The sequence below is a fragment of the Phragmites australis genome, chromosome 11 (genome assembly GCF_958298935.1).
Source record: "Phragmites australis chromosome 11, lpPhrAust1.1, whole genome shotgun sequence".
NCBI lineage: Eukaryota > Viridiplantae > Streptophyta > Magnoliopsida > Poales > Poaceae > Phragmites > Phragmites australis.
In genome coordinates this window covers 22,458,375-22,485,916 of record NC_084931.1, presented here as the reverse complement: position 1 = coordinate 22,485,916, position 27,542 = coordinate 22,458,375, and the positions used below count along the sequence as shown (strand labels likewise).

General features: G+C 41.2%; 3 protein-coding genes across 3 annotated transcripts; 1 reads left to right on the top strand and 2 right to left on the bottom strand.

Annotated features, from left to right (window-relative positions):
* The first annotated feature begins 2,340 nt into the window (after window positions 1-2,340).
* LOC133885511 (cyclin-P3-1) lies at window positions 2,341-5,910 on the top strand. Its single transcript, XM_062325233.1, has 3 exons — window positions 2,341-2,551; window positions 3,611-4,035; window positions 5,393-5,910. Exons 2-3 carry the CDS (start codon window positions 3,626-3,628, stop codon window positions 5,691-5,693), a joined length of 711 nt encoding a protein of 236 aa, XP_062181217.1. The 5' UTR covers window positions 2,341-2,551; window positions 3,611-3,625; the 3' UTR covers window positions 5,694-5,910.
* A 646-nt stretch (window positions 5,911-6,556) lies between these two features.
* On the bottom strand, window positions 6,557-11,310 carry LOC133883931 (kinesin-like protein KIN-14J). The gene is given in 14 exon segments (XM_062323337.1): window positions 6,557-6,926; window positions 6,929-7,702; window positions 7,793-7,834; window positions 7,936-8,049; window positions 8,127-8,290; window positions 8,442-8,479; window positions 8,583-8,798; window positions 8,993-9,154; window positions 9,235-9,514; window positions 9,660-9,989; window positions 10,082-10,175; window positions 10,420-10,505; window positions 10,594-10,731; window positions 10,829-11,310. Coding segments are annotated over 14 exon segments (2,589 nt in total). The 5' UTR covers window positions 10,920-11,310; the 3' UTR covers window positions 6,557-6,866.
* A 484-nt stretch (window positions 11,311-11,794) lies between these two features.
* LOC133883930 (protein SLOW WALKER 2) lies at window positions 11,795-26,805 on the bottom strand. The gene is made up of 16 exons (XM_062323336.1): window positions 25,610-26,805; window positions 25,173-25,248; window positions 23,622-23,741; window positions 23,122-23,197; window positions 22,122-22,190; window positions 21,875-21,955; window positions 21,654-21,725; window positions 21,342-21,434; window positions 19,698-19,892; window positions 19,461-19,544; window positions 19,229-19,372; window positions 18,928-19,017; window positions 17,591-17,673; window positions 15,962-16,234; window positions 13,212-13,449; window positions 11,795-12,751 (listed from the first exon to the last, which is right to left on the bottom strand). The coding sequence occupies exons 1-16, from the start codon at window positions 26,280-26,282 to the stop codon at window positions 12,059-12,061; spliced, it is 3,060 nt and encodes a 1,019-aa protein (XP_062179320.1). The 5' UTR covers window positions 26,283-26,805; the 3' UTR covers window positions 11,795-12,058.
* Between the last annotated feature and the right edge of the window lie 737 nt (window positions 26,806-27,542).

The window sequence follows — 27,542 nt, the reverse complement described above, 5'->3', positions numbered from 1 at the left end:
TAAGGGAGATGAATGACACTTAGGGTAGTAGAGGTCTTCTTTCTTAGTCTTTTGACCGTTTTATAAAGATGGGCTAAAAGTAGTAGCTTGAACTAGTTAAGTCTAGACTTGATTTGATACACACTTGTAAAATTCTAGCACTAGGTAGTTCATAGAAGCCTACGGTTGAGATTTCGTAAAGTTAGAGCTCAAGAAAAGATTAAATTGGACGAGCTCAGTGAAGTTAGCCTCACCGGATAGTCTGATGATGTGACTCTTGTTCTCATCGGAGCATTTTTTTTAGCCAAAAATCACATGTGTTGACTAGATGGTCCGGTTGTTAACATGTTGTATCACCGAAACCTTTTTTGTGACACGTGTCCTGAATTTTTTGAAGTGTTGTACTGGATGGTCTGGTGGTTAATATGCAGTATCACCTCATGGTCCAGTGTTACCTCGGTGAGAGCACCAGAGCTTTTTCAGTATAAGCAATATTTTCTAGGTAAAATGAAGTGAACTCACCGGATTATCAGGTGATTGAAAGGTGAGATCACCGGACTAATTTTTACAGAGAGGTTGCTTTGGACAGTTTAAAGTTGCTCAGCTCACCGGATGCTCCGATGATCGATAAAATGAGCACCGGAGCAATTTTTGCAGAGAAGGTTATAGCTATTTGAAAATTAGAGGTCAACTGACCAGATGGTCCGGTGCTAAAGGTATGCTCACCGGATACATACACCAGATTATTCTCAGCAGTAACAGCTAATGATAGCTAGCATAGTGTGGTTTAGAAATTTCTACTAGCCGGATTATTCGGTGTGAGTAAGAAGATGCTCACCGGATCATTCGGTGTTAACAGAAAAAGTTGGTTGTTAGGCAACGACTAATTTTGAATTTCTAGTCTATAAATACCCCTCACTTGATCTCATATGAATCTCTTGTGACCCTAAAAGAACTCATTCATTATATGTGTCATCAAGAAACAAGAGAGTACACTTGAGTGAATTCAAAAGTTTTTAATTAAAAGCTAAGGACATCTTTAGTGTTTGAGAGTAGCAAGTGTGTATCTAGCTGTAGTTTAAGTTTGATCTTAGTCAAATAAAGCTATTGCTTATTATTTTTTGGTGGTTAGCAGCACCTAATTGGTCTTTGGAGATTAGAGATGTCTTGATGAGCTCTTGAAGTTCTTAGCAGACCGGGAGAAGTATGTACCTCATGAAGTTGTGAGATCATCGGGAAGAGTTATGCACTTGGTTTGATAGCCGTCAATCTGAATATGGAGAAGTGGCAATCATGAGTTTAGTTTTCTTGTAAGCTTTACTTTCCGTATTTATTTTAGTTCTAGCTTGTTTATTTTCTTGTTTCCGTATAGTTTGATCGAGTGGTTATATTTCAATTTATATAGACTAAGGTTACTATTTATTCTAGAATTTAGTAAGTATAAATTTTTAATAATTCAATTTATCTTCTCTTATATCATTCGATTCTTTTAAAGTACCCTACGGGTCTCTCATAGTTTTAATAACCCAATTTATCTCCTCTTAAATCTTTTTGAAAGATTTGAAAACTCCAAACCATCAGAGGCATTAGGCATAGCCTTCGAAACCGTCCTGAACCTCGAGCCCCGAAAGGGGCCGGAGTCCTTAACGACGATTCTCCCAAACATTAATAAAACTCACTTTTCTAAAAAAAAAAAATCTGCGTGTCCCGATCAACCCGTCCGTTTCCGATTCCTTCTTCTCCCTGCTGGTATTCTCTTCACCTATCTATATGTAAATGTAAATACTTTCGTCTCTCCTGCCGTCCTTCGTGGCTGCGTCCCGATTCGTCGCACCGACAGGAATATTTTGCGGCTGCGGATAAGGAAAGAACCGGACCAGAAGGTGTGCATAGTTCGTCACGTGGACAACTGCCACCTGATTTAATTACTATTAGTTAAGATGGCAGGATAGTGCTATAGTTAAGATGGCAGGATAGTGCTAATAGACAAGCAGAACAGAAGCCACACTATTGTTGTCATATGATAATGATGTGTCACATATCATAAATACTCTTTTTTTTTTGTCATTGATCAAATATGCCATCCTAAAGTGAGAGAGAATAGAGGAAGTGGCATATTTTAGATGTCATATAAGGGAGAGAATGGCATAAAAAGGATAATATATTTGATCAAGTGGCAAAGAAAGGAAATGTAAATTTCGGATGACATAAAAATCAAAAATTTAAGTTCTAATGATATATAAGAAATTTTCTCTTTATATTAGTATTACTTAAGATGGCATGTTAGTCCTAATACACAAGAAGAACAGAAGCCACATCATTGTTGTCATATGATAATGACGTGTCACATATCATATCTACTCTTTATTTCTCTATGGCCTTTCTCTTTGTTCGGTGGCTCATCTCTCTCTCTCCTTCTCTCTAGGGTCTCTAGCGGTCTGCATCTTTGCTCCACCAGCAGCATCCGAGGACGAGGAGTAGCTGTTCCTCCGCCTCCGGAGGAAAGGAGGCAGGCGAGGAGTGTGAGCTGAAGCCTGGAGGCCTCCTCCCGAGCTAGAGCCTAGAGCAAGATGTAAGAATCTCTCTCTCTCTCTCTCTCTCTCTCTCACACACACACACACACACACAAACACACGGCGCGCCCGCGCACACACAGAGTTCAGATCTCAACTTACAGAGCGTGCTAGCTAACCAGCTTGTGGCGGCTGGTGAGTGCTTGCACTTGCTCGAATCGTGCGGCATTTGGGTTAAGATGCTGCTCTGGCACCGGCTCTGATTTTTTGTTCCCCTAATTCCGGCAAGTTTGGTGCACTTAAGAGTTCATTTCGACCAAATTTAGGTGCGTGAATGAAGCGGGATTTATTTACTTGTCCTCGTGATCTGTCGGCGCTTCGAGTTCTCGGGGTAGTAGTGCAGATTTGAGCGGCGCAGCTGCATTGTTGACTTACTTCCCAAATCCTTATCCTGTTCAATCTTTTTTCCCTCAAATGATTTAGGTCTTTTTGCGATTATGAATGATTTAGATTTATAAAGGAGGTAAAATATTCCTCCGTATGACAAAAGTGATGGGTATATGCCCAAACAGGATAGGGTTTGTGTAATTTTGGAACCCGTTTCTCTGTTTTTATTTTGTCTTGTTCGAAATAAGGAAATAAAAACCCTTGTTCAACTCACTGCATTGGAGAACTATGCATGCTATGCTTAAAATGATGTTACATGGGATTCTCCTTTGACAACAATAGTTGACACTTGGCAGTGCTGATTTAATGTGGAGTTAAACCTTGTGCTGTTAGTTGGCTGTATTGTTTTGCCCGCTCATTCTTAGGAGAATGACCAGACCTGAGAATTTCATTCCAAGTAGATCTCATAGAAAAAGAGAACAAACTTGCAGCAACATATGTTCTCACTTATGGAAACATGCTATCGCAAAATCTTGGGTTTGATGCTGTATCTTATGAGAAGAAACGGGCCTTTGAATTCTTGTGCGATGCTATGTCTCGAAAGAGTAAGAAATGGGCTTCTGATTTTTTGTAATGTATGCATTTGTATCTGAGTTCTGTACTTATGTTGCCTCTTCCACATTATCCGTAGGACCAATGTTTGTTGAGTAAAAATTGCTTTATCTTTACAGTACTAATGTCTGCATATGGCAATGGGGTCATCTACAACTGATGCTAGTGATGAGCTGGTGAGCTACTCGTGGTTGGGTTTGACAGTACCACAGTCACAGAAAGAAGATGCTGGATTTCCAAAGGTTTTGTTGCTTCTTTCATCGCATCTTGACAAGGCAGTTCAGAAGAATGAAGAGTTACTAGGTTCCAGTAAAATAAAGGAGTCAACCACTATCTTTCATGGTCAGAGGGTGCCAGAGCTTAGTATAAAGCTCTACGCAGAACGCATTTTCAAGTATGCACAGTGCAGCCCATCTTGCTTTGTGTTGGGACTTATCTACATGGAGAGATATCTGCAGCAACCAAACATTTACATGACGTCACTTAGTGTTCATCGCTTGCTGATTACAAGTGTTGTTATTGCTGCCAAATTCACAGATGATTCGTAAGAACCCACTATAACCACTTTTCAGTTGCATTTTCTACATATCTACTTTGTATGAAAGTATCTTCTAGCATGCTTTGAGACTTTGATTGGTATTAGGTCTTCTGTGTGATATTGACCAGAGCTGTAAGCGCAACTTTAGCTGAGTTAATAAATTACCTTCACTATGATCTCTGGATCTTTCACCACATAGAACAACTTTACATGGTTCATGATCAGCTGTCTTCTTTATTTTATAAGAAATCTTTATCTATGTCTGTTAAACATTTTTTTCCCAATTGTTTGCCCATTTTGTATTTCAGAGGGGTTTCATGTTTTTCCTACTTTTTGGTAAAGCACAAATTAACATAGAAATGTGACAAAAAAAGTGCTAGACATTTCCAACTTTCCTACTATGTTATCCATCAATCAGTTGTCAGTTTTCACAAGGCATTACCTTGGATATGGTCTGGGGATAAAGGATGGTAGTAATGGGGTGAGAAAAGGAGAAAATAAAGATATATAGGAGAAGATAACAGCATAAGGCGGAGGAGTCTTTATCTGTTCATTGACCATGAGATTCGTAATAAATTCCACCCTGATTATAGAATAAAATTTTAATCATAAACACTGCAAATTTTGGTTTTTAAGGTGCTCAGAAAATCTGGAGGGAGGGAGAAGCGAAAGAGAGGGAGGGAGAAGAGAGGAAAAACAGGAGGGGAACCGGCCAGCAATGCCAGCAGCCATCGCCTCCCCCCATCCCCACTGGCTCCGGTGTTGGTGGCCTGTGCAGAACTCAGGTCAGATGCGGCAGCAGCTGATCTGGAAGAGGGCAGAGGAGGTGGTCTATCTGAGGTGCCCCGCAGTGAGGGGCAGGGGAGCGAGATGGTGAAGGAGTGGTGGGCTGGCGGCGCAATGGAGAGAGAAAGAAGGGGAGGCGGGCGAGAGAAGTGGCGCTGCGAGAGAGAGAAGTGGCACTGCGAGAGAGAGAAGCAGTGCTGCACATCGAAGAACCTGGGAGCGGCTCCTCATCGACCTGGGAGGGGATATTTACAGGAGGGGAAGCACATGTGGGCTGGCTGGTGGGCTGGGCTGACCTCCCCTCCCTTCTCCTTTCCCTTTCCTCTTTTTCTTTCCTCCTCCCTGCCTCTGTTTTGCTGTTTCTTAGGCTGGTATGGCGCCTTGCCTCGCCTCATGAGCGCCTAAGCGATTGGAAGGGGTTGCCTCACCATGCCTCGCCTTACTGCCTTAAAAACCATGCTGCAAATAGTTTCTTAGGAATCACGACGGCAAGTCCAATTTATTGTTATCAATCAAGTTTTGGTTATTCCGAAAGATGTAAAGGTTTTTCAATAACTTTTGCAGTACATTGTTGCAGGTTTTTCAACAATGCATACTACGGGAAAGTTGGAGGAATTAGCACAAGAGAGATGAATAGACTTGAACTGGATCTGTTGTTTAGTTTGGATTTTAGGCTCAAAGTGAGTTTAGAGACGTTTGGAAGCTACTGCTTGCAGTTGGCAAAGGAAGAATTGGCTCTTGTTCTGGAGAGACCAATTCATGTCCAGACCGCCAACGGTACTAAACACATGATTTGTAACAATAGTGCTGATGAGATTTGCAAGCACGAGCTAGTGCGTGAAAGATACAGCACTCAAGCTCTTCAAGGATATAGCTGATAGATGTGATTTGTGACGGACAGTTAAAGGGTGAGGGTCTGAGTACTGATAATTCTTTTTGTTGTCATTTGTGCATTCAGATTGCTTCAAATTGTGCTGAGGCAATTGGTTAGTGGGGCTGTTATTTTACTTATCTATGACACTCTTATTCTTGTGAACTACGCTGCTCTATTTTTTTCCCAATGAGTTTGAAAATGACATTTCTGGAGCCTGGGCATTTGTGCATTCAGATTACTTCAAATTGTTCTGAGGCTATTGGTTAGTATGGTTGTTATTTTATTTTTCTACAACAATGTAATTCTTGTGGAGTTTGAAAATGGAATTTGTGGAGTCTGATTGCCAATGTTGTCATATTTAGTTCAGTTATGCAATCAAATCTTGTGTCAAGCCTGATTGCTAAACCCAGGATTCGGGATATGGACGTATATAACTTATCATGTATCTTATCTTTTATTTTTCTTGTAGTTGGAGTTGAACATAGATAGTACTGGATAATTATTTTTTTATCTTACATCTTATCTTTTTTTTTTCTTATAGTCGTAAGCTTTTGGTTAGTCAGATAGACGGATTTTTTTACTTTATTTATATCCTCTTACATCATATTAAATAATATAGGGATACAATCAAAGTTAGCATAAAGAGAGTAACCGTTCAGTATTATCTATCTACAGATATATGATAATCTACATATATATTATTATGTTTTAAATAAAATTATAATAGGTTTTCTCGTAACATTTATAATATCTTTTTTTGTCAAATTTAGATAGTGTTGAATAGCTATTTTTGCATCTCATATTTACTTCAAACCTTCGGTCGGTGGAATCAGGGTATGACATGAATATGAGCCTTCCGATGGATTATGTGTCTTCAGATTATTTAAACTGGCAAATATTTCGTGTTATCAACAGACGAAAATAAAAAATTCAAGGAGGCCCAATTCCGAGTAAACGAATGCATACAACCAATGATTTCGACGAACAATGTTAGCACGATTTTCTTATCAACTAACAACTAATCACTAGAAATAAACAGAAAAAGAGCAGCTTCCTTATCAACACGCCCACTCCCAGGCATGAGCATTATTTCCATTATCATCACTCCAGTTTTGCAACAATGTTTGAACATCCAAACATTCACTGTATCTTCAGTTCTTCACTTTCAGAAGTTGAGTTAAACGAAACCAGACTGCCTCCTCTTGGTGTTGAGGACCCGCAGCGCATTGCCTGATCTGGGCCGACCACCGTCTTCTCACGCAGAGCTGGATTGAAGATCCCAGCACCTGAGGGCACACCGGTTTTCAGTCGAATAGGTGAACCAAGAGTCACTCTTTTCTGGATACTGAAACATAGCTTGCTTGGGTTTCCAGAGCCTGATGCCATTCCCAGCTTCTGCTGTGGTGTTGCCATATTGTTCCTTGACTTCCACATGGCCAGCATTGGGGGGCTTGTGAACTTGCTGATGCTGCCAAACTCGATGCTCCTGAACTTTCCTCCTCTGCCATCTGGTGTTGCATCTACTGGTGCATGTGCTCCTGCTCCTGCTCCTGTTCCTGCCAGCGGTGTTCCTAAAACTGAACCAAATGCAGCAATTGATCTTCTTGGCATTTGTACATGAGACAGTCGAGACACTGCTTTCTTCTCAGCAAGTACAGACAGCTGCTCGCTCAGAGACGGCAGTATCGCCATTGAGGATCGCCTCTTGGGCTGGATAGGGATTTGTCGGATCACAGGAGCCAACGATACACGCCTTGCTTTGCTGACAGCCTTATTAAGATCAGCCCCAGGATGCGCTTTGTTCACCATCACGGGAATGTTCTCTTTGCTTTGAATTGTGTGTGTGGGCGCTTTACTGAACCTCGACCTAGAAGGGCCTGATGTTGGCAAGTAGTTGCTATTTCTTCCCTGAGGTTGTCTCTGCCTCAAAGGAACAAGTGGTGGCCTCGAGGATCTAGCAGAATACCTAGCAGCGTTCCTCTCATTACCTAATTCATTTTCCAGTTCTCTAACCTGTACAAAAAAAAATGTCATGAACACAGATTGGAATACACGCAGGACCCAGTTGTTTAAGAATTAAAAAGAACCTATTCTCCTACTTACCCGCTGCTGATAAGTTTTGCATGCTTGTTCAGCATCCCTTACCTATTGCAGAACATTTTTTGGGTTAACCATTTAGTTCCATACAAATAAAAAAATAAACTACAATAGGATCCAAGTCAATATTATGAGATTTGAGGCAACACCTTTTCATTAAGTGCCCTGAAGACATTCTCACGAGATGCGTACTTGAGCTGCATCAACTGCAAGCTTTGATTCAATTGTGCGTTTTCCTTTTCCTCATGCCGAAGTTTCTCAGTCTGGAATGAATTTTTCAGTTAATATAATAGCTTATATCATATCATAAATTTTCAGTGTGATGGAAGAATCAAATTACCATCTGCTTGAGCTTCAAACTTTCAGCTGGATCCGCTTGCTTACGAACAGGGCCATGTTCTACGGCCCGAACTCTACTAGCAAAATTAAGTGAGCAGAGAGTTTCTCCTGAATCTGTAGAGCTTGGACTTATCTGCACGAACATAAGAGTCTTGCAATCTCCACCTGTAAAAGTTGAACGAATAAGCTTATCTCTTTGTTTCTGTGTTTGGACATTGCTAGTATACGAATGTAAAACAATACAAGGAAATGAAACACTATCATTTAGTTAGAAACCAGTGCAATTGTCACGGTAATACCAGGAAAAAAAACTTACCCAATGAACTTTGGAGCAAATGAGTCAACTTGGAGTTCCTATTTGACAGCAAAAGGGAAGTGAAGGTGGTGAGAGCAAAATAAAATTACGACTGTAAGTAGCTAAGCAAGGCAGATGCTTTAGTGCTTGAATAGGACTGACCTGTATGGGATATGGGAATTTTTTGAGGCAAGGGCAGATATAACATCACCCAAGGCAGAGAGTGATTTGTTGATGAATTGTGACTCCTTCAGCCTATCTCCTTCAACTCCAGTTTTAGCGACTCTCTCACTTCCAGCAAGGTCAACCAACCACATGTGGCTTCTGCTCCTTTGACCAGTCACCAAATGCTCGCTCCTAACAGTGACCCTAACCAAGCTGCAAATTGAACACAATTCAAGGCACCATTATCTCAGTGCTGTAGTAATGCCATTCCTGTGCCAAGTAGACATATTGAATCTAATTGCTAATCATCAATCATGAAAAAATGAATAAGGCAAGCATATCCGAGATTATGATCTAAATGAATTAGATTGAATACTATACATGTGGCCAAACACCACGGTACTCACCTGTGGGAGCGGCTACTGAGTTCATTCGCATTGGTTGATCCAACAGATCTATTTCTAGCGCCAAATTTCAATTTCTCCCACACGCCATCTATGGTGTAAATTGGAGCCTCAACCAAACCAGGCACCTCTTGGGTTCCATCAGCACTTTGCTTTATGTCCAACCTAGGGATGCAACAAGATGCTATGCTTTAGCGACAAAGCTACTATCAAATTAGCATAAATGAGAAAGAAAGGAAATACACCTTTTTGATGTTTGTTCATTGCTCTCATCAAGCAGATCTCTGATCTTTTCGTTGTAGACTTCCAAGATGCTCACTGAAAATGAGTACGCAACAGACGCACTTCTCTCCTCTGACATCCTGAACAATTCTTCCAAAGCCCTGTAGTTTACACCCCTATTCTCTGGAACCCCTTCCATGGTGAAAGTTTTCCCAGTACCTGTTTGTCCATACGCAAAGATGCATACATTGAAGCCATCCATCACAGACATCACAACAGGCACGGTCTCTGAGAACACAGCCTCTGAAGAAAAAGATTGCAATATGAACGGTTAAATTCATCGTCCTTAAACATATATTTACGCAGCTTGCCAAAAGCACTTAATTAACATAATAGCATACTAGACTACTGCACTATGTACAGTTTCAGTAATTATTCACAAATATACCTTGATCATCCTCTGGTCCAAAAACATGATCAAATTTGAAGGCCTTCCGTTCTTTTTCGGAGGGGACAAACTGTAGCTCAGTCTCCTGTGACGGGTCGATCTCAACCACGGACAAGCACCCACGGGTGACCTCATCGGCGCTCAGGGGCCGGCACCGGCAGAACACCCTAATGTTCCCCCTCAGCTCGATAAGCTCGTTGTACAGGCGCCGCCGCTCTGCACACTCGTCCGTGTACTTCTTCTTCAAACAATCGTATCTAGGCGCACACTCCTGAGCACACTTAGCCAACTGATGCTTGTACCTCTCCATGAGGTTGTTATACTTTTCCCCTACACACAAACAAAGATTAAAAAAACACTCATTTTAGGAGCCAAAAAGCTTGGAATCCTTGAGCAAGGCATGTATATGCTTGTTTATCTACCGAGGAAGCGGAGGGCAGCGGGGCGATCAGGAGTGTCAATCTCCTTCAGCCTTGGCGACAGGATAGGGCAATTCTCTCCTTGATCTCCGAGCTCCTGTAAGAAAAGGCACCTCGTGATCAGAAGGCAAAGAACTTCAAAATCTTTGCCGTTGAACCAAAGTTAGCAATCAACAAAGGGAAAGTTGATATTTTGCCACGCTGTTCATGCGCCTGTAACGATTCCCTAACTGAATTTCTTGAGTGACCAAATGTCTCAATTTCCTTATCAAGAATAGACACGAGCAGAAATCTTGAGAATTCCATGTCGCAACGAATTAGCATCCAAAGATCATCCTCACCTCCATGAAGCTGCGGAGTGCCCCGCCTACTTCTTCCACCACCTCCTTCTCCTCCTCGCCGCTCGCGGTCGCGGCCGCGTCCTCACCTGACAAAACAAATTCCCCACCGTGAGACCGACACCAACAAAGCTACAAAGCCCTAGTCGCTACAAGACCACGACCAAGAAACCGAACCTCTGGGCTCCTGAGGCGGCGGGGCTGCGGACGCGGGTGACGGCGGCGGCGCGGGGTTCGCGTCTCCCTCTCCAGCCGCCGCGCACCGATCTGGGCTCGTGGGATCCGCGGGCTCCACGGCGCTGCGCTCGTCCACACCTGACAAGCAAGCACCAGGCCGTGAGACACACACACGCAATACCCCAACCCACCTACCCAGACCAAGAAACCTCGCCACAGAACCAAGGAAGCGTACCTTGCGGCTGCCGCGGCGGAGGCGGAGACGGCGCCGGCGCCGGTGGGGGCGGCGGCAAGGAGGCCCCCTCTGCGGCTGGATCCGCCTCCATCGCTGCGATCTGGGGACTCTGGAGAGGCGGGGATTCGCTCGCTGGGGTCTCGGGTTGGGGAGTCGGGGGATTTGGGAGGAGGAGAGAGGGGGGGGGGGTTGGGGAGGAGCGGAGGATTCGATTTTTGAATTGGACCCGTGGGCGTGGGGTGGACGCGCTGCGGGCTCTCGGGGAGGAGATGACCGTTGGAGACGCCGCGCCTATTTATTTTTGCCTTTTTTCTGCCCGTTTGCGGGCGGGTGGATGGCCACGTTGCGGGGAGCCGTGGATCCGCGGATTGGACGGCCTGGATTTGATTTCTTTTTTTGTCGTTGTGGTTTCTGAATAAGATGACCGTTTTTAGGGAGAACAGAGGTTGGCCATTGACCTTTAACGAAAGTTCTCATATCAGAAGAAAGTTCTCATACCAGAACCTAGTGCCTAGGACATATTTGTTTCCAAGATAATGTGCCACTTGGGATACCAGACTTTTTACGAAACCGGAAATTGACATTTCATGATTACCACGAGAACCCACTCAATCAACACGGCTATGATACAACACATCTAGAGCAAAAGAAATCACACACCCACACAAAAGGAAAGAAAAAAAGATACTATGTAGTTACGAAAAGAAACACTACGACAAACCGAAACAGGGAAGCATCATCAGATCTCTAGCCCCTGATCTCCCACAAGGGTGATAAGTTGAATTCGCAGGAACACTTCAAGAATTGGGATGGACGTATACGCAGTACATTCAAGAGAATAAGGAATGTGCATAAACATGTAAGCCTGATTGATTCATGTACTAACCCTACCACTATTTGCCACAATTTTTTACCACACATCTAAAGTTAGTCGATCAAAATATTCAACACACACTTTGACAAAACTAAAAAAATCTTACCACACTTTTTTAAGTCACTGTAGTTATGAAACATAACAGCATGAAGAGAATATTATCACAATTGTAGCTATGAACCAAAGTGGCTAAACTGAACAAACCTGACTAGCCTTAAGCGTGACAAATGGTAACAAGTTCTGACTATGAACAGGCCCATCCTCTCGTAACACTTTCGGCTCAATTTAGTGTTATCTTAATGAACAGTGTTTGGTGATGAACAATTTTCAAGTTAAACGTTAAAAAAAATTGTTTCTCATCCTGATGTCTTCAACCGTTTCTTTTGCGACCTGGACTTTGGTTTCTTCTCGCCACCCACTGTCCTAGTTACCTTGTGCTTTGGCTTAGACGTCGGCTTAGCAGAGTCCCGAACCATGAGATGTTCATAGTCTTCCAGTCTTGCAAATGGAGATGCACCATTTTTTGCACCATGTTTCCGTTTCTGCGGTGCTGCCTTTTTCTCTGCAACGGACCCACCACGACCACCGTTACCAACATCAACCATCTCTTCATCACTAAAGTTGCCGTCTGAATCAACTGCACTCTCAAGAATGGCATCATCGCCATCATCATTTTCCATTTCTCCATCCCTGGATGCGCTATCATCTGAAATGTCATCCACCTCAGCATCGCTGTCATCTCTAAGCAAATCCTCATCCTCTTCAAACGCATCGGCATCCAGGCTTTCGTAGTCATATTCTCTGTCTTCTGACAATCCATCTCCCAGATCCTGCATCTCATCATCACTCTCATCGCTAGCATCATCAACATCATCAGCTAGGAGCTCTCCAGTATCCTCATCAAGAACTGAGGCCTTCCTCTTTGCCTTTGGTTTTATAGGGCCAGTCTTGTTCATATAGAAACGATGGAAAACAACATCTTCAGGTGCCACTTCATTTTCTGCAAGTTCTAGAAGCTCTTCTCCAATGAGATGGGGATTCAGGTCAATCTGCAGACAGACACCTAGATCAGCTCAGCCGATGTGCGACAATGGAAACAAAAGCAAATTATGGAGGAAGAACCAACAAGTTTAATACATCATAGTTGAGCATAGGGTTTGGATGTGTTGTCAGGCACCAAGACAGAAGCCAGTAATTATGCAGAACAGAAATACAATGGGTCGAGAAGTCATGAATTCGACACTTGGAGATCAGCATTTAACTAGAAAAGGCAGTGTATCTAACACATGCCTCACATCTGATTAGAGAAGCAAACATACTAATGCATTGTCCTATTGTGGAAACATGACTGCACCAGCTTGATTTTTTTTTTTTTTGTTTGGACAAGATCAGGCAATTAAATAGCAGAAAAGACATCAACAAATCCAGACAAAGTTTCAAAAGAGAAGAAATAGCACAGGACAAACAGTTCAGAGTCAACCAAAAAAAACGCACGTAAAAAAGGCAAACCTTTTTAGCTGGTGCTATTTGTGATCCACCATGCCATTTTCCTTCAGCAATGCGGTTCCCTTTTGGTTTCTTCTCCATGAATTTGTCAAGGAAGGCAGGAAGTGATAGGTCTGTCAATGGGTCACCACTATAAACAATATTGTTGCCAGATAGCAAGGTCCTGGCCATAGTAGATACTGACGGGTGCACATGTGAGGCCAACAATGTTAGCTCCCACCAACAGACACGGTCCGCAGAGCTGACAAGGCAGAAGGCACATCTGATCAGCACACCCTTTGAATTGGTAACAAAAGTGAAGGGGAAAAAGGAGAGAATACTACAAAAATGAAGAACTGCATATATAGATCATTAGGAGTATGGTCAAAGTCAGGCCACTAGGAGGCAAATTTTTATAGCAAGTACCTATTGTTTTCTATATTTCGTTTGAAATTGGATTGTGGACTTGTAGTAGGATTGAGGATTCCAAGATGAAATGGATTATATTAAGAATTTGAAATAAGGATCGAAAAGACATTACCGTAGCATTTCCTGATATATAAACGATTATTCACTACACATTTAAATGACATAGTAGTATTACTGCATTTCATAGATTTCTCATCACAATATGAACACTAACTAGGCAGAGCTAAGTTTTACCAGATGCAATACTGATGCAATCCTCAAGTTTCGAAGCTTAACACAATAACATTTCCAAACAAGAATTTGTTGCATTTTCCAAAATTTATGTGATTATCATGCCTAACGTGGTCAATAAAAATTCTATTTTCGTAACTTCAAGATTTATAATTTCATTGTATATCACAGTTTTTTAATTTCATCATTTTTTTCATAATTCTACGGTTTCATAACTTAATTATAGTCTTCTGAAAGCTATTACACTAACATCTATATTAAGTCCACATATTTTTCTTTCGGAACTTTCAAGAAATATAATATTATCTGTCCTGATTATGAGATTCACATAAACTCCAGGACAATTTCATAAATACTTTGGACTTCCAGATGAAGAACTCAAGGAAAACTAGAAATCAGGAACATACCGTGGAGATGCATAAGAAATTTGAGTATGAATTTGTTATGTGGGACCGAACATATGCCCAGTGCCACAAGAAGCCCAGCAAGGAATTGACCGAGTAGGACGCCTAGTTAGTTGCTTGCCATTTGCTTTTGGATCAAGTTTAGTCATTAGATAACAATTGGTTTGTTAGTTTATTAAGAGGAGCCGGCCATCTCTATATAAGGAGAGGCAGCATCAAGGAATAAAGGCAAGCAAGAAGTTAGCATCCTTTCATCTATCTATCTCTGTTATGTCATCCACAGCAGCTTCGGGGAGACGAGGCAGCAAGGCTCGTCCTCCCGTCGAGCAAACCAATCCCAGCCATAACAGAATTACAATAAGAATAATTTGCTAGTTCAATTTGCCTTATTCTGCTTTCAGTTAGGAAAATGTTTAACACTATTGTGCCTCCTAATTTGTCTTTTGGCATCTGGAAAGGCCTCAATGCAATAGTGCCACAGGTATCTGGAAAGGCCTCAATGCAATAGACCTTACAATATCATTGGAATGGCATCATAGCCAAATGTTTGCTGAAACTATAGGATTAAGACAAAATAATGTAGCCCAGTTCTACCAGTTACTACTTACTAGAAGTAACTGATCAGTGACCATCTGCTTTCATCCACTAACTGAGCACACAATTATCACAGTCACGGGTACTGCCTTCTAGACGAAAGTGGTTACTATATACCACCCATGGGACAAGGTACACCCATAAGACACCAATTGCTTAACTTTTCAACCTTATATCGCGGGAAAGAGTTAACCAGCGTGCATACCAGTGAAGAAGCAATACATTTACCCAACACCATAATGGGGCAAAGCTAAACTAGACTGGTGTCAATTCTTCACACTAGATACAAGTAATGTGGTGGACCTCTGTTTAACTAAAATGAATATTATATCAAATTATGTTATGTGCTGGAAATACTGTTTAGTAGATGTTGTGGCAGGAGATCCAGGCTTGCCATTTAATTAGTAGATAAGTTTGGTAGGAGTCGGATTTGATTTTGTTAGGAGATAAGTTTGATTTAGTTTTCAATTCAATAGTAGATAAGTTTGGTAAGTTAGGATTTTGAGTTGATTTAGGATTGTAATATCCGCTCTCTATATAAAGGGCAGTCGCGCATCATTGTAATCAAGTAAGAAGAATAGATCTAGTTCTCAGTCCCTTTCTCTAGTCTCCCCCAATATATTATCTCCCCAATCTATGGTCTAATCCCTCCTCTAGCAGCCGACGCCGCCCGGCTATCCTCCTGGTGGACCACTGTTTAACTAAAACTGAATATTACTACAAGTAATGTGATGGACCTCTGTTTAACTAAAACTGAATATTATATCAAATTAAAGCTTATTGGACAACAGGAGTGTCAAAGTTAAATGTTCATTATTCTATTCAATACACTCTAATACTGTATATTTGACAGGTAAAGCGAAACAAATGCAGTATTCTGTAATCTGTATAGCAGTTTGTTTCCTTTTCAATATATGTTCTGCAGTAGGGGCTTCCCCTATTGTTTTCCCTGTCAAAAAAAAAAATCTGTATAGCCCTTCACGAATTGGTTGAACAGACTAAATCGCAAGTTTGCAGCTATGCACCGCCTATTATGTTAGTATAGCAAACTACAATATGTATTAACAAGAAAGAAATAATTCAAAGAATAGATAAATGCGATTAAGGAGACAATACCAGTAAGAAGGTTCTCTTTGTCGCGGATCATATAACATTGACCCTTCAGTTGATGCATTATTTTTATCCTTCTTGTCACCTTCCACCAGTTTTTCATGCTTTGTAGTATCGGAACCATCAGCAGCATCAGAGTTGTATTTCTCCTGAGGAGCTAATTTGTCATTATATTTATCTAGAATTGCTGAGCCAGTAGAGGGGTCCTCGGTACTCTCTACAATGTCTTCAAAATGCTCAACACCATCATCAACAGATTCATTCTGGAGCACAATTGCCCTGAAGGTTTGGATGGAAATAATATCATCAATAAATAAAGAACACATTTTTTATTTTTTATTATAATGATTAACATTACCGTAGTGGGAAAGTTAAGAAAAAGCGGGCTACAAATTCTAAAACGAGCAAAGACGCTGTCCTGGACGGTGTCCATGGTCCACCAATGGATGCATTTGCAAGAAAACGTCCAGATCTTGAAGCTGTTATCGATGGTGTTCCCATGTGGTTCCCACATAGTTTGGTCTCACCAACAAAGCAACCTTGCTGGTTTGGAACTGGATCACAAAACACGAGAGCCTCTTCAATCTTTGGCCTATTTTACTGCTAGGCAGCCACTGCAGCTGCCACCCTACGCTCGCCAGCTGGCCACCGGAGAAATTCACTGGTCGACTGCCACCACCGTTCGTAACTCATTGATTGAGCCTTCTGCTGCATAACAGGACTCACTAGTTGGTCGTCAGGGGCCTCTGCATGGAACAACACATCAGCTGGTTGCCCTTCGCCTGCATAGAGGGCGTGGAGCAACTCGCTGGTCGGCCACCATCAACCTCCGCCTACCTTGTGTCACTCTCCACGAGTACTATCTTTGGTGGTACTCAAGCACATGGTGTGACAGTGCTGATCATCCTCCCTACTTCACTAATCTGTACGTTTTCAGCATGTTAATATTTTGGACCATGTGACTGCTGATCAGCCTATGTGCACTAAGTATCAGGATCTTCGACTGCAGTATGTTATCAAGACCTGTGAACTGTGAGATTGATTCTTAGGTGGCTGAAATGCTAAATGACCAATCTGTTACAAGGGACGAGCTCGAAAAGGAACTTTTAGCTGCCTGTGAGACAATAGGATCAGCATTGATAGGACTGCTAAGACAACAAGTCAGGCTAAACACTGAGCTCATATTTGCTATAATTGACTGATCATCGGCAACTCATCCCCAGACTCAATATCGGGCAACTAATCTGCATCTCAATTAAGACTACCCCACGTTGAAGCTTGCTCTCTCTTGTTTTGTCTCCTTTCAATTTCAATTTTTGGGACTTTCTCTAGAACGAGCAGATGGCAAGCCTCAGCGGCAGGAAGAAACTGACGGAATTGTTTAATCTTTGCTGCTTTATCTTCCTTACTGTTGAACAGATCATGCGGTATGAGTGCGACCCAATGGATCATTGTGTTGGCGTGGACCACAAGTGGACGTTTCAAACAGCATCCGCAGATAGATGTTATCTGCGACGGCATCCAGAGCAGGGCACTCCTCACAACAACTCCTTTCTATCTTTGTGATTCTTTCGGGAACATAAATTACTACTCGTATTAATAAAAAATTGGTGATTAGGACAATTAATCACGTACCATAACAGTGACTTTGCCTTAAGGACCTCCGACAGAATGAAAAGACATCCACAGGCATATTGTGGAGGCCGTTGAAGAGCAACCTGCTCAGAAACATTACACAGATTACAGTGGTAAATTTTTTAGTTCTATAAACATAAATAGCAATGGTAAAACTATAATATTCAATTTTCGGTTATTATTCTGCTGTTCCAGTGACACTGAGAAAAACTGTTGCTGAGTATGTATCACAGAAGCTACCATAAGTAATTGTTAGGGATGGCTATGGTACAAACAACTTAAGCTACAAAAGGTTTCTCAACTTCTGCATTTTTCCTCTTCCCCACTCACCACTTATAATATTGCAAAAAATACAAAAAGTCAAAAAGAAACACCATTGTCACCCCTACATTTATTTTAAAATATCAATTGTCATATTGTGTCTAAAATTTCATAAAACCATGAATCAAGTAAAACAAAACTAAATTATCAGGTAGGAGTGTCAGTTGATAATATAATTATCACATGGACAGCACAAAATGAAACATAAATCATGGGCATACACATACTAGGAGTACCACATTAATATTATTCTTTTATGAAAAAAACATGATCCGCTGTATTGAAAAGCAGGTGCCAACCCCACGTAGGCACTAGGCACCTCCCTCCCACCTAGCGCATAATCCTGTCTAATCAGCGATTAGGGTCTAGATGTCACCCAACTGCCCATCTAGCACCTAGCGCCTTTTAGAAAGCAGTAGCGATATAATGTTTGGTGTTCCATCTCACTTCTCAGCAAAAGAAGGTTATAATCTTCCACCAATTTATATCATATAATGACTCTTTGCCATCCTGTACTTGCATCTAGAAGACTATAACCTATTTTGGGTCCATCCGATCTAGCACAAGAGACATAGCAGCCACCATTTCTGCTACATGCTATGGCATTCGCAGATGCGACAACACAAATTTTCTACATATCATAGCATTTTTAGTATGTGAAACAATAGCCTGCCATGTAAACAATAAGCACTAAAACTAGGATAAGAGCACGGTAACAAAAAAAATAGAAAGAAAATATCATGCTACTGTGATGCAAAAATTTGCCAGCATGCCATTGCAAAATATTGAAAACGTTTTTATGCCATGCATTTACTCATATGCCACAGCAGAACATACAACTGTGGCAGCATGTGGTACATACGCAATTTTTCATATTTTGTAAACAGGTACAATAACTTGCAGTGGCATAAATAATATTTGATTTCTCCTTTCATGTCTCATTATAATAGCATATAGCTTTTTGCAGTGGTATATCAGTAATTACAAACTTAAATAGAATATCTATATGGACAGACCTGCAGAAGCCGCTTCGAAAATGCAGCTACTCTTTTCAACATTGCATCATTCTTCATTGCTTTCACCAACAGACCAAGAAATAACTCTGGCTGAAATATATAAGACATAACGCATCAGATAGAATATAATGAAAAGGTGCCTAACAATGTAAGGAATCAGAGCTCAAAGCTGTAATGATGGAAGGGCTTAATGGGATAACCAAATCATAATATTACTTGAAATGCATAGTAGAGTATATCAAGAACACTTCAGAACACAAATAAGTAAAGTGAGTAGGAAAAAGGACCCAGGAATCAAAACCTTTGATGAAGTAACAGCTGCAGGACTCAAAAGTTTTGCATATAATGCACGATAGAAACGATCACTTGCTATCTGATTTTTTGTAGATATTTGGTACAAAAGCATCAATGCCTGAACACCAACATTGAAATTCTCAGAGTGCACCTACATGAAACCAGAATCATAGTTACGAAAAGTTTTGTCCTAAAAATACAAACTTATCAAGGTACTTCTCATTGGCAAAATAGCTCACCAATCTAAAAAGAATTGGTGTTTGAACTTCCACAACATCATCAACTTCTGAGCTTGCAACATATGGTAATGCTCTATTTACACCCTGCATATGATGAAACGATTAATAAAAAAACTAGAAACAATACCCATGCACCGGATTGAGCACAAACAAGCAAAGACATGCGTACGAACATATTGTTAGCTCATGACACATAACAGGAAACAAATACAGTGATCTGCAGAGTGTAACACATACAGTTAATAGTGCAGAGAGAATTCTAGAGTCCATCTCCAAATCTGATCCAGCTGTGGGATCCACTTCATGGTTTCCATGAGGATTAGAGTCATTGACCTTGTTCTTTTTCCCCTTTGTTTTTCCATTTTCTCCATTCTTCTTGCCATGTTTACTGTATGTATCTCCTTTCGTATCACAAGGGCATGACATGAGTACCTAATATGACAGTGCAACAGAACAAGAAAAATTGTGTTGTAAGTCACCCTTGACAGTTAACGTTATACAAGTAAAAAGATTAACAAAATGAGACAAGCCAAATGGCAAAAGATATTAAATATATTGTGAATTCCAGAGATTAAATCCCAACAAAAAAATAGTACATGTTGGTGTCACATTCTTCAGCAGTCTGCACAATAGTGATTGGTAAATTGGTACAACACGTAGATGTGGTGAAAAGACAATAAAACTAAAACAAGACAATGAGAAGGCTAAACGCCAATTAATTACAATTTCTGAAAAACTATCTCCCCTCTTTCCAACAAAAGGAATCTCATCTCGGCCGGAGGGCCCAGGTTATGCAACAAAAGCATGGGAGGAAATTCACTACTACATATCTAACGCATCTACAAGTGTAGAAAGAACTCTTACTATTCATAACGATGCCTATCAGGAAACACGGCAATAATTATACGCTACAGGAACACATCAAACCATGGCTTGAATATGCCAAGCGCCTACGGCAAGCACCAGCACAACCGGTTTGGAGATAAATCCAATACAAGTGTAGAAAGAACCTCCCAAACGCAGGGGGGATCAAGCTCCTCAGCCTCCAGTTACCCAGAATTAACCCATAAAATCAAACCCACCATGTGCACATGACATGTACCACCAGAGATGCCCATGTGATGGAAAGGCAATAAATGACACCAACAACAAAGCCTTTTGTCCAAAGCAGGTTGGGGTACGCTAGAAACCCAACAAGAGTCACACGAAGTTAAAAAAAAAGTGAATAGAAAAGTAATACAGTACAGGTAGTAGTAGTAAAAACAAATTTGATTTCTATGTCCTGGTTATGGCGCGTCGATCGCTAATGTCCACGCGCTCCTACCCATTGACGATTCCTTGGGTATTCCTTCAAGTCTCTTTGCTTCCTCCCATATCAACCTTAGAATTCCAATATACATCGGTGCCTTAGGAGGCCTCAGTTGGATATGTCCAAACCATCCAAAGCCATTGGACAAGCTTTTCTTCAATCCGTGCTACCCCTACCCGGTCATGTATATCGCCATCTCGAATTCGATTCTTTCTTGCATGACCACAGAATCACAGATCCACCACAACATTTGGGTCATCTTTTAGTAGGCCAATATTATGTGCCATACAACAGCACAAGGGCTGATCGCCATCCTTTAGAACTTTAGTCCCAAGCAAGTTAGAGTAGGCTAGAAATGAAAAGCATGGTTCTAAAATTCAGTAATAGGTACTCGCTCATTCACCTCACCTTGTAGAGAGTATACGGTACTCGGTCTTATAACCGATTTTTTCTATTAAAATTGTTTATCTATAGTGAAAAGACAATAAAACTCAAATATGACAGGACAAATGCTAACAAATTATTTGTATTGAAAGCATAGCCATGACTATACAACTGAAATGCATCGAAACCTTGAAAAGCGCAATGTAGACATCCACCAATCGTTTTGCAATTTTAGGTCCATCTCCTTTATATGTAAGGAGAATCTGGCTCAAAAAATTGACCTGTACAACAGAAACAACAATTAAAGGACCATGATATAAAAGTATAAAACCATATTTTAAATAACTACACGGTAGTTTGGATAGATAACTCAGCATACTCCAGTATTCATAAAACAGTACGGCTTAGACCAAATATTGTCAATATGAGAACCAGCGTGCTTTGCTTCTAACATTCTGAAACAGTATTAGCATAAAAAAGTTCTATCAACTATAACATACAGCTTGGTATTTGGCCCTAAGTCCAACATGCGGTCTGAAGAGAAAAGAATCCACCTCATCTATCACAACCATCTGCAAATAAAACAGTTCAATGAGACAAAGAAAATCTGAACTTTGTGTGAAGTGCTTGCAAGCAAAATATTGCATAATTAACTATCTTGGTCAAAAGAGCCAATTTATGACATTAACAAAAGTTTTTTTTCTTGGAAAAATGCATATACCTTCATATTTGGATGAGCAGCCAGGAGACAGGTTAACAGATATGCAGCACTTGATGCTGCCCTCCTTTCAGGATCTCCAAGCTGCAAGTGATAAAGTTGCATGAGGACAACAAAGATTATGTAGTCACTCATACTGGCCGGACATAGTCTAATGTATTTTATCTTCAATGTATCATGCAGGCTTTCCACATATTAAAGTATGATAGAGCTAATATTACTTCCTTATTGTAGAAAAAAGACTACTTACTTTGTTAACAAGAGCTGTAAGCAACCGTCGTTCCTGCTCAGATTTACTCTTTAAAAGAATGAAAACCGTCTGCAATAAAAGAAAAAAAAAAGACATGCTCTAACCATATTCATTATTACAAAACCCATGAAGCAAAATAATAACAAAACAAGAAAAAAACATTCTGGTGATGCTAGTTGTAGCCCAAAACAGAATATAAGTTCACACACCCAGATGTGATGAAATTCTCACAACTCGGTCAAAATTTGAAAGCAACAAGTTCCACACAAGAGCAGGTTTTAAACCACCAAATTCTATATAAACTCAAAATAGTTACCGTCATATTCCAAACCGGTTCCAGCAAACTCCAGATGGTTCCCAACGATTGCAGACAGGAATTTCAATTCAAACTGTCATATTTAATTAAGCTAGCTGGTATTTATATTTCCCACAAAGTACGCTGAAACCAGTTCCCTGCAGGAAATGGCACCACCAGGAATGTATCATGCTACATGTTTTATTGGTAAACTGACTTCAAACTTTTGTTTTGGGGCTGAATTAATCAATTCAAACCATGACTGTTTCTGTGGGGACATGAGCCAGGAGGTGGCGCACAGGGCTAAAAGCCCATCTCCCTCCCTCCCTCGCTCACTCAGCCTTTTCCCAGCGCACATCCACCACCACCAACAACAACACCCCTCAAGCCACACCACAGCAACATCCGGGCCATGCCCGAACCACCAATACCTCACTCATAAACTCTTCGCTCCGATTCGAATCTAGCCAATAACAAAGTATCAAATCAGCACATCTAATGGAATTTTTGCTATTGTATTTCTATTTTTTCGTAAATACTATCTTATGTTCAATCCTTCCAGGAATGTCGACTGATGTATGGAAAATGATCAGGTCCCACTACAAGTTGCCCAATCAACTTTTTATTCAGAAAGCTGAATATCGTTACCCTAAGCCAGATAACAACAGTAAAGTGGTTTTCACAAAGACTGCAATTTGCACTAACCTTCATTGCTTTGTCCTTAAGATTTGGCAGCATATCTTTTACTGCATCCTCCAGCGACATAACAAATTTTTCGTACCTGCAATAGTATTAATTGAAACATTAAAGTTGAAACAGAGCATTATCACAATACAACATGGAAAATTTAGGTAGACGCATGCCTAATTGTATACACATTTTTTCATTGGTCCCAGCATATGTTAATAATCAATCCAGTTGAATAGTTTGTTGAGTAAGAAACATCAACGAGTATCTTGATATTTAAAAAACTGGCCAATACAACATTAATGGGGACATATTTAATGCTGGCAGAGGAACTAAGACAGCATATATAGAAAGGGCCAAAAGGTCTCATATCATCATTTCATAATTGTGTAATATTATGTTGCTATCTTGTTTTTTAAGCCAGTGAGGATTACTAAACTAAAGATGTCTTTCTTCAAGAGTTCAGACTACCACAGCATTTCAATGATGAATAATTCTAAAGGGTATAATTGACATACCTCTGTTTTAAGCAGTCCTCCCAATGCCAGAAGAGCAAAAGTGAGTAGCCATCTTTTGTTTCAGGTAAATTGTCTAATGGGCGTTGAATAAGACTTTTCAGCTTACGATCAGGCAGTAACCTATCGAGCAAATAGAACCAATAACCAATATGTCAAGAAAAAAAATTAATATATTAAGAACAAAAAAAACCTGACAGTCATAATTAAATAGTCAGGTTAATGTTCTAAAACAATCATTCATAAGACAGCAGTCACCGTCACTCAGTCCACTCTTATTGATAGGAATTCCGGTTTTTTCAAAGTACCTTTACTGCATTGCTACCTGCATTGCATTACCCACAAGTCGTCCACATCTTTTTTTCCCTTAATTTTCTATATCCAGGCTCATCCTTATAACCCATCAGCACCTTCCCTCACTTCTCTGTCTATAACCCAATCCAATTGAAATAAAGTGGAAAGATGATACCAGATTATTTTAGTAATTTGTAGTGCATATTAGTAAGTACTAACAAAAGTTGGAAGTGTAGTTTCCAGTATATATGTTGCTGGTTCACACACTTGTTTGAATTAATTATACTAACAACACTATAAGCATTACTGACAAATGTACGAAATAAACAGACAAATGAATCTTACAAATAAAGAGACTCAGTACAAAAATAAATGAATCCAGTTGCAGCTTTTACATCCAAATTAGACTCTCTTGTTGCAAAACCATTCTGCAAAAAGGCATTACTACTTCAGATTGTTCTTATAGACATACTAAAACGCATCGTTCTCTCAAAATTATCCACATCACTTGTACCTTGGTACACGCACCAAAATTAGAAGCATAATGTAGCAGACCAAACATACAATTGAAGGTAAAAGGGTCGAATGTTCGCAGCTTGCCATATACAAATAACTACCACAGCATCAGACAGCTGCTCATGGTGGCAATTCAATCTTTCTATTTTGCTACAATATAGACTTTTGAGTAAAATATATGTCTAATGATACCATATAAACGAATGAGAGAAAGGAAGGCTCCTGCCAAAACAGGGGGATGTGGCCTGGTCTAACTAAGATGTCAGGTACAAGCAAATTACTATGTCGCAAAGTCAAAAGGCTATAAAACATTCTAATGTGAACATTCTGCATGCTGTTAGGAATAGGTAGCGCCTTTCATGCCCTAATTTGCACAAGACTAGCAATCCATAGCAGAAAAAGGATAAGGAACAAGATTGTAGAACTTCAAATGATATAGCAAGCAATCAACCAAAAATCCCACAAATAAGAATGGTATTGAATTGGAGTACATAGTTTGCACCACTAAAACAGGGATCTTTCACACTAATATAAGAACAACAAATGCAGATTGCTCACATGGCACCCACAAGGATGCATCTGATTCAATGGCGATTTCCACAAAACAGCAATAACAAAAAGAAGCTATAAAATAATACTAACAAACATCATCAAAATTTGTTTAATATGCTGTATGGGAAAACTGAAATTATGTGGAATAGCAACAACGTAACAGAATCATACAAGACACCAGAAGCTGCTAACCTCGTGAGGAACAACTCCTTCAATGCATCAAAGCCTGTGAACGCATACCTCTTACCAACTTTCGAGGTAACCATACCTGTTGTGATTTTTTCCCAAGAAAGAATTTCTTAGCACATTTATGAGAAAACGAAGCACAAAAATGCGAAATGAGATCTCCAAAACAATCATGGTGTGAAAGCCAAGCTATTCTGAAGTAACCAAGTACTATGGTTCCAAACAAGGCAAAAATTGCTTAGCAAATCTAATTCAAAACCTTTCAGAAAATCTAGTTTGATATCTTCCTAATCTGCAAGGCCATATTTCCCAACAATGCGTTCAATGTGCAACGAGGCTGGATAATTGGCAATTACCACTAATTGTCATCAACAGTATGTTCGCACGTATGTTTTTACTGCCTAATCACTTTGAACAAAAAGCATTTCAATAGTGCAACTCACCAAGGAGAGAGTCAAGCGCCCTCATGTTTGCAATTGGATTGTCCTCGACAAGGCATGTGAACGCTGACACCTTGTCAGATGATGTACCAGACTTCGCTGATATCTCCAGAAGCTTCAGGTCACCCCTCCCTCGCCTCACCGTGTCATATTCCCTCGCGTACTGCGCCATGAGCCTCTCTGCTAACTCCCGTTTCCTCTCCACTATCTGCTGCATCTCCTGAAGCCCCACAGCTGGAGGGATCTGCTTAGAGCCACCCAGGACCCTCGCCTCAAGCTCATCAGCATCTGTGTACCACTGTCCTGAAAGCGCCGCGGCCTTCATCAATGGGTAATTCGTGGTGGCACCAGGATTGGTACCAGTATGGGAACCATGGAGTTCGAGAGGGTGTGGCTTCTTGGTAGGTCTAGGGTTATTGGGGTTTGCGGTGCTTTGGGGGACTTCGGAGGTTTGATGGGGCTGTTTCGGGAGTTTTGGGGATTTGATGGGGCCGGCCTTGCGGAAGTCGGAGTCGTCGAAGCCGGAGGAGTTGCCAGCGCCGGGGAGGAGGCCGAGGGAGGAAGCAAATGAGGCGACGTCGGACTTGAGGGCGTCCATGTCCTTCCCATCCTCCCCTAGGGTGGAGGGCTTCCTCGTTTTCTTGGTGGACTTTGATTTGGGGTTCGACTCCGCCATGGATGGATGCAACGGCGACCGGACGTGCAGGAGGCCGGTGGGAAAAGGAGGCACCGGATTTGGTAGTCGATGGGCAGAACAAGCAGCGAGGTGACTGCTGCTGGAACGCCGCGACGGCCGGAATAAATGGAGGACAGGTCACGGGCGGAAGAGCAGCGGAGGTGGGATGGGTGCACCGCGGAGTGGAGCGCGGCCGGCGGGCCGGGGAGGGAGACGGCAGCGCCCACACCGCAGCCTGACCGGTTCTTGCGGTACAAACGACTCCGGGGAGGAGACGTCGCCCTGCTTCTTACTTTTCGGCGGAGGCGGAGGCGAAGGCGGTGGAGGTGGCAGCGGGGGAGGGGGCGAGGGAGCTGAGGCGAGGCGGGGCTGGGGACGGTGAGCGAGCGTTGGTGGCGGCGTCGGGAGAGCACGTTGGTGGTGGCGGCGGCCGAATTAGGAGGAGGCCGCGCGAGGGTTTTGGCTATTTTTCCCTTTTTCAGAGGATTGCGTGGGTTTAGCTAGAGAAGCGGATGTTTGCGGGGAAGGCCTTGAGGGACGGGCGCATGGCACAAAAGAGCGCGGCCCATGAATGGATTTAAAACTTTTAGTCCATGTCTGAATGCAAAGTATTTTTGAAGTTTTAGCACAAAAGTACTACGATTTTACAAAATACTTTGGTTTTGAAAAGTTCAGAGGTGTTTTAACAAATATTGTAGTTTTGAAAACCATAATGTTGAAAAATTTGTGGTCTTTTTAGAGTTTTGAAAACTCAACTTAGGACCTCTTTTTTCTAAAATATAGTATTGCGTGGCTCTGATTTTAAAACTGTAGTTGCTCAGTACTATTGCTTTTGGAAACTACATGTCCAAACAAGTCTTTATTGGTTATCAAACTTTTTCTTGGGTTTCAGGCTGAGTTTGAAACTTTTTGCCTTTGTATGCTTTCAACAATTTAAGAATAGTTAATACAAAATATTGTGAAACCTGATGCAACATTTGGAAAGACCATGCTCACTTCAAAAATAATCAGTACAGCAAATTGTAAAACATGACGCCAGTGGCAAACAATAGTTGAGCATGGTCAATGGGAGTAACACACTTAGCAAGTATACAATGTTTTAATCTGGTTGATGTGAAGGTGGTGGACTTGGGGAACCAAACATCTCAGAAATGATCAAATCAAAGGCAAGAATGAGCTCGTGAAGCTATAAGAATCTATTATTTAGCTCTAATAATCATGATGTTAAGAGCATCCCTTGGAGCAGATACGCTTCTTTTT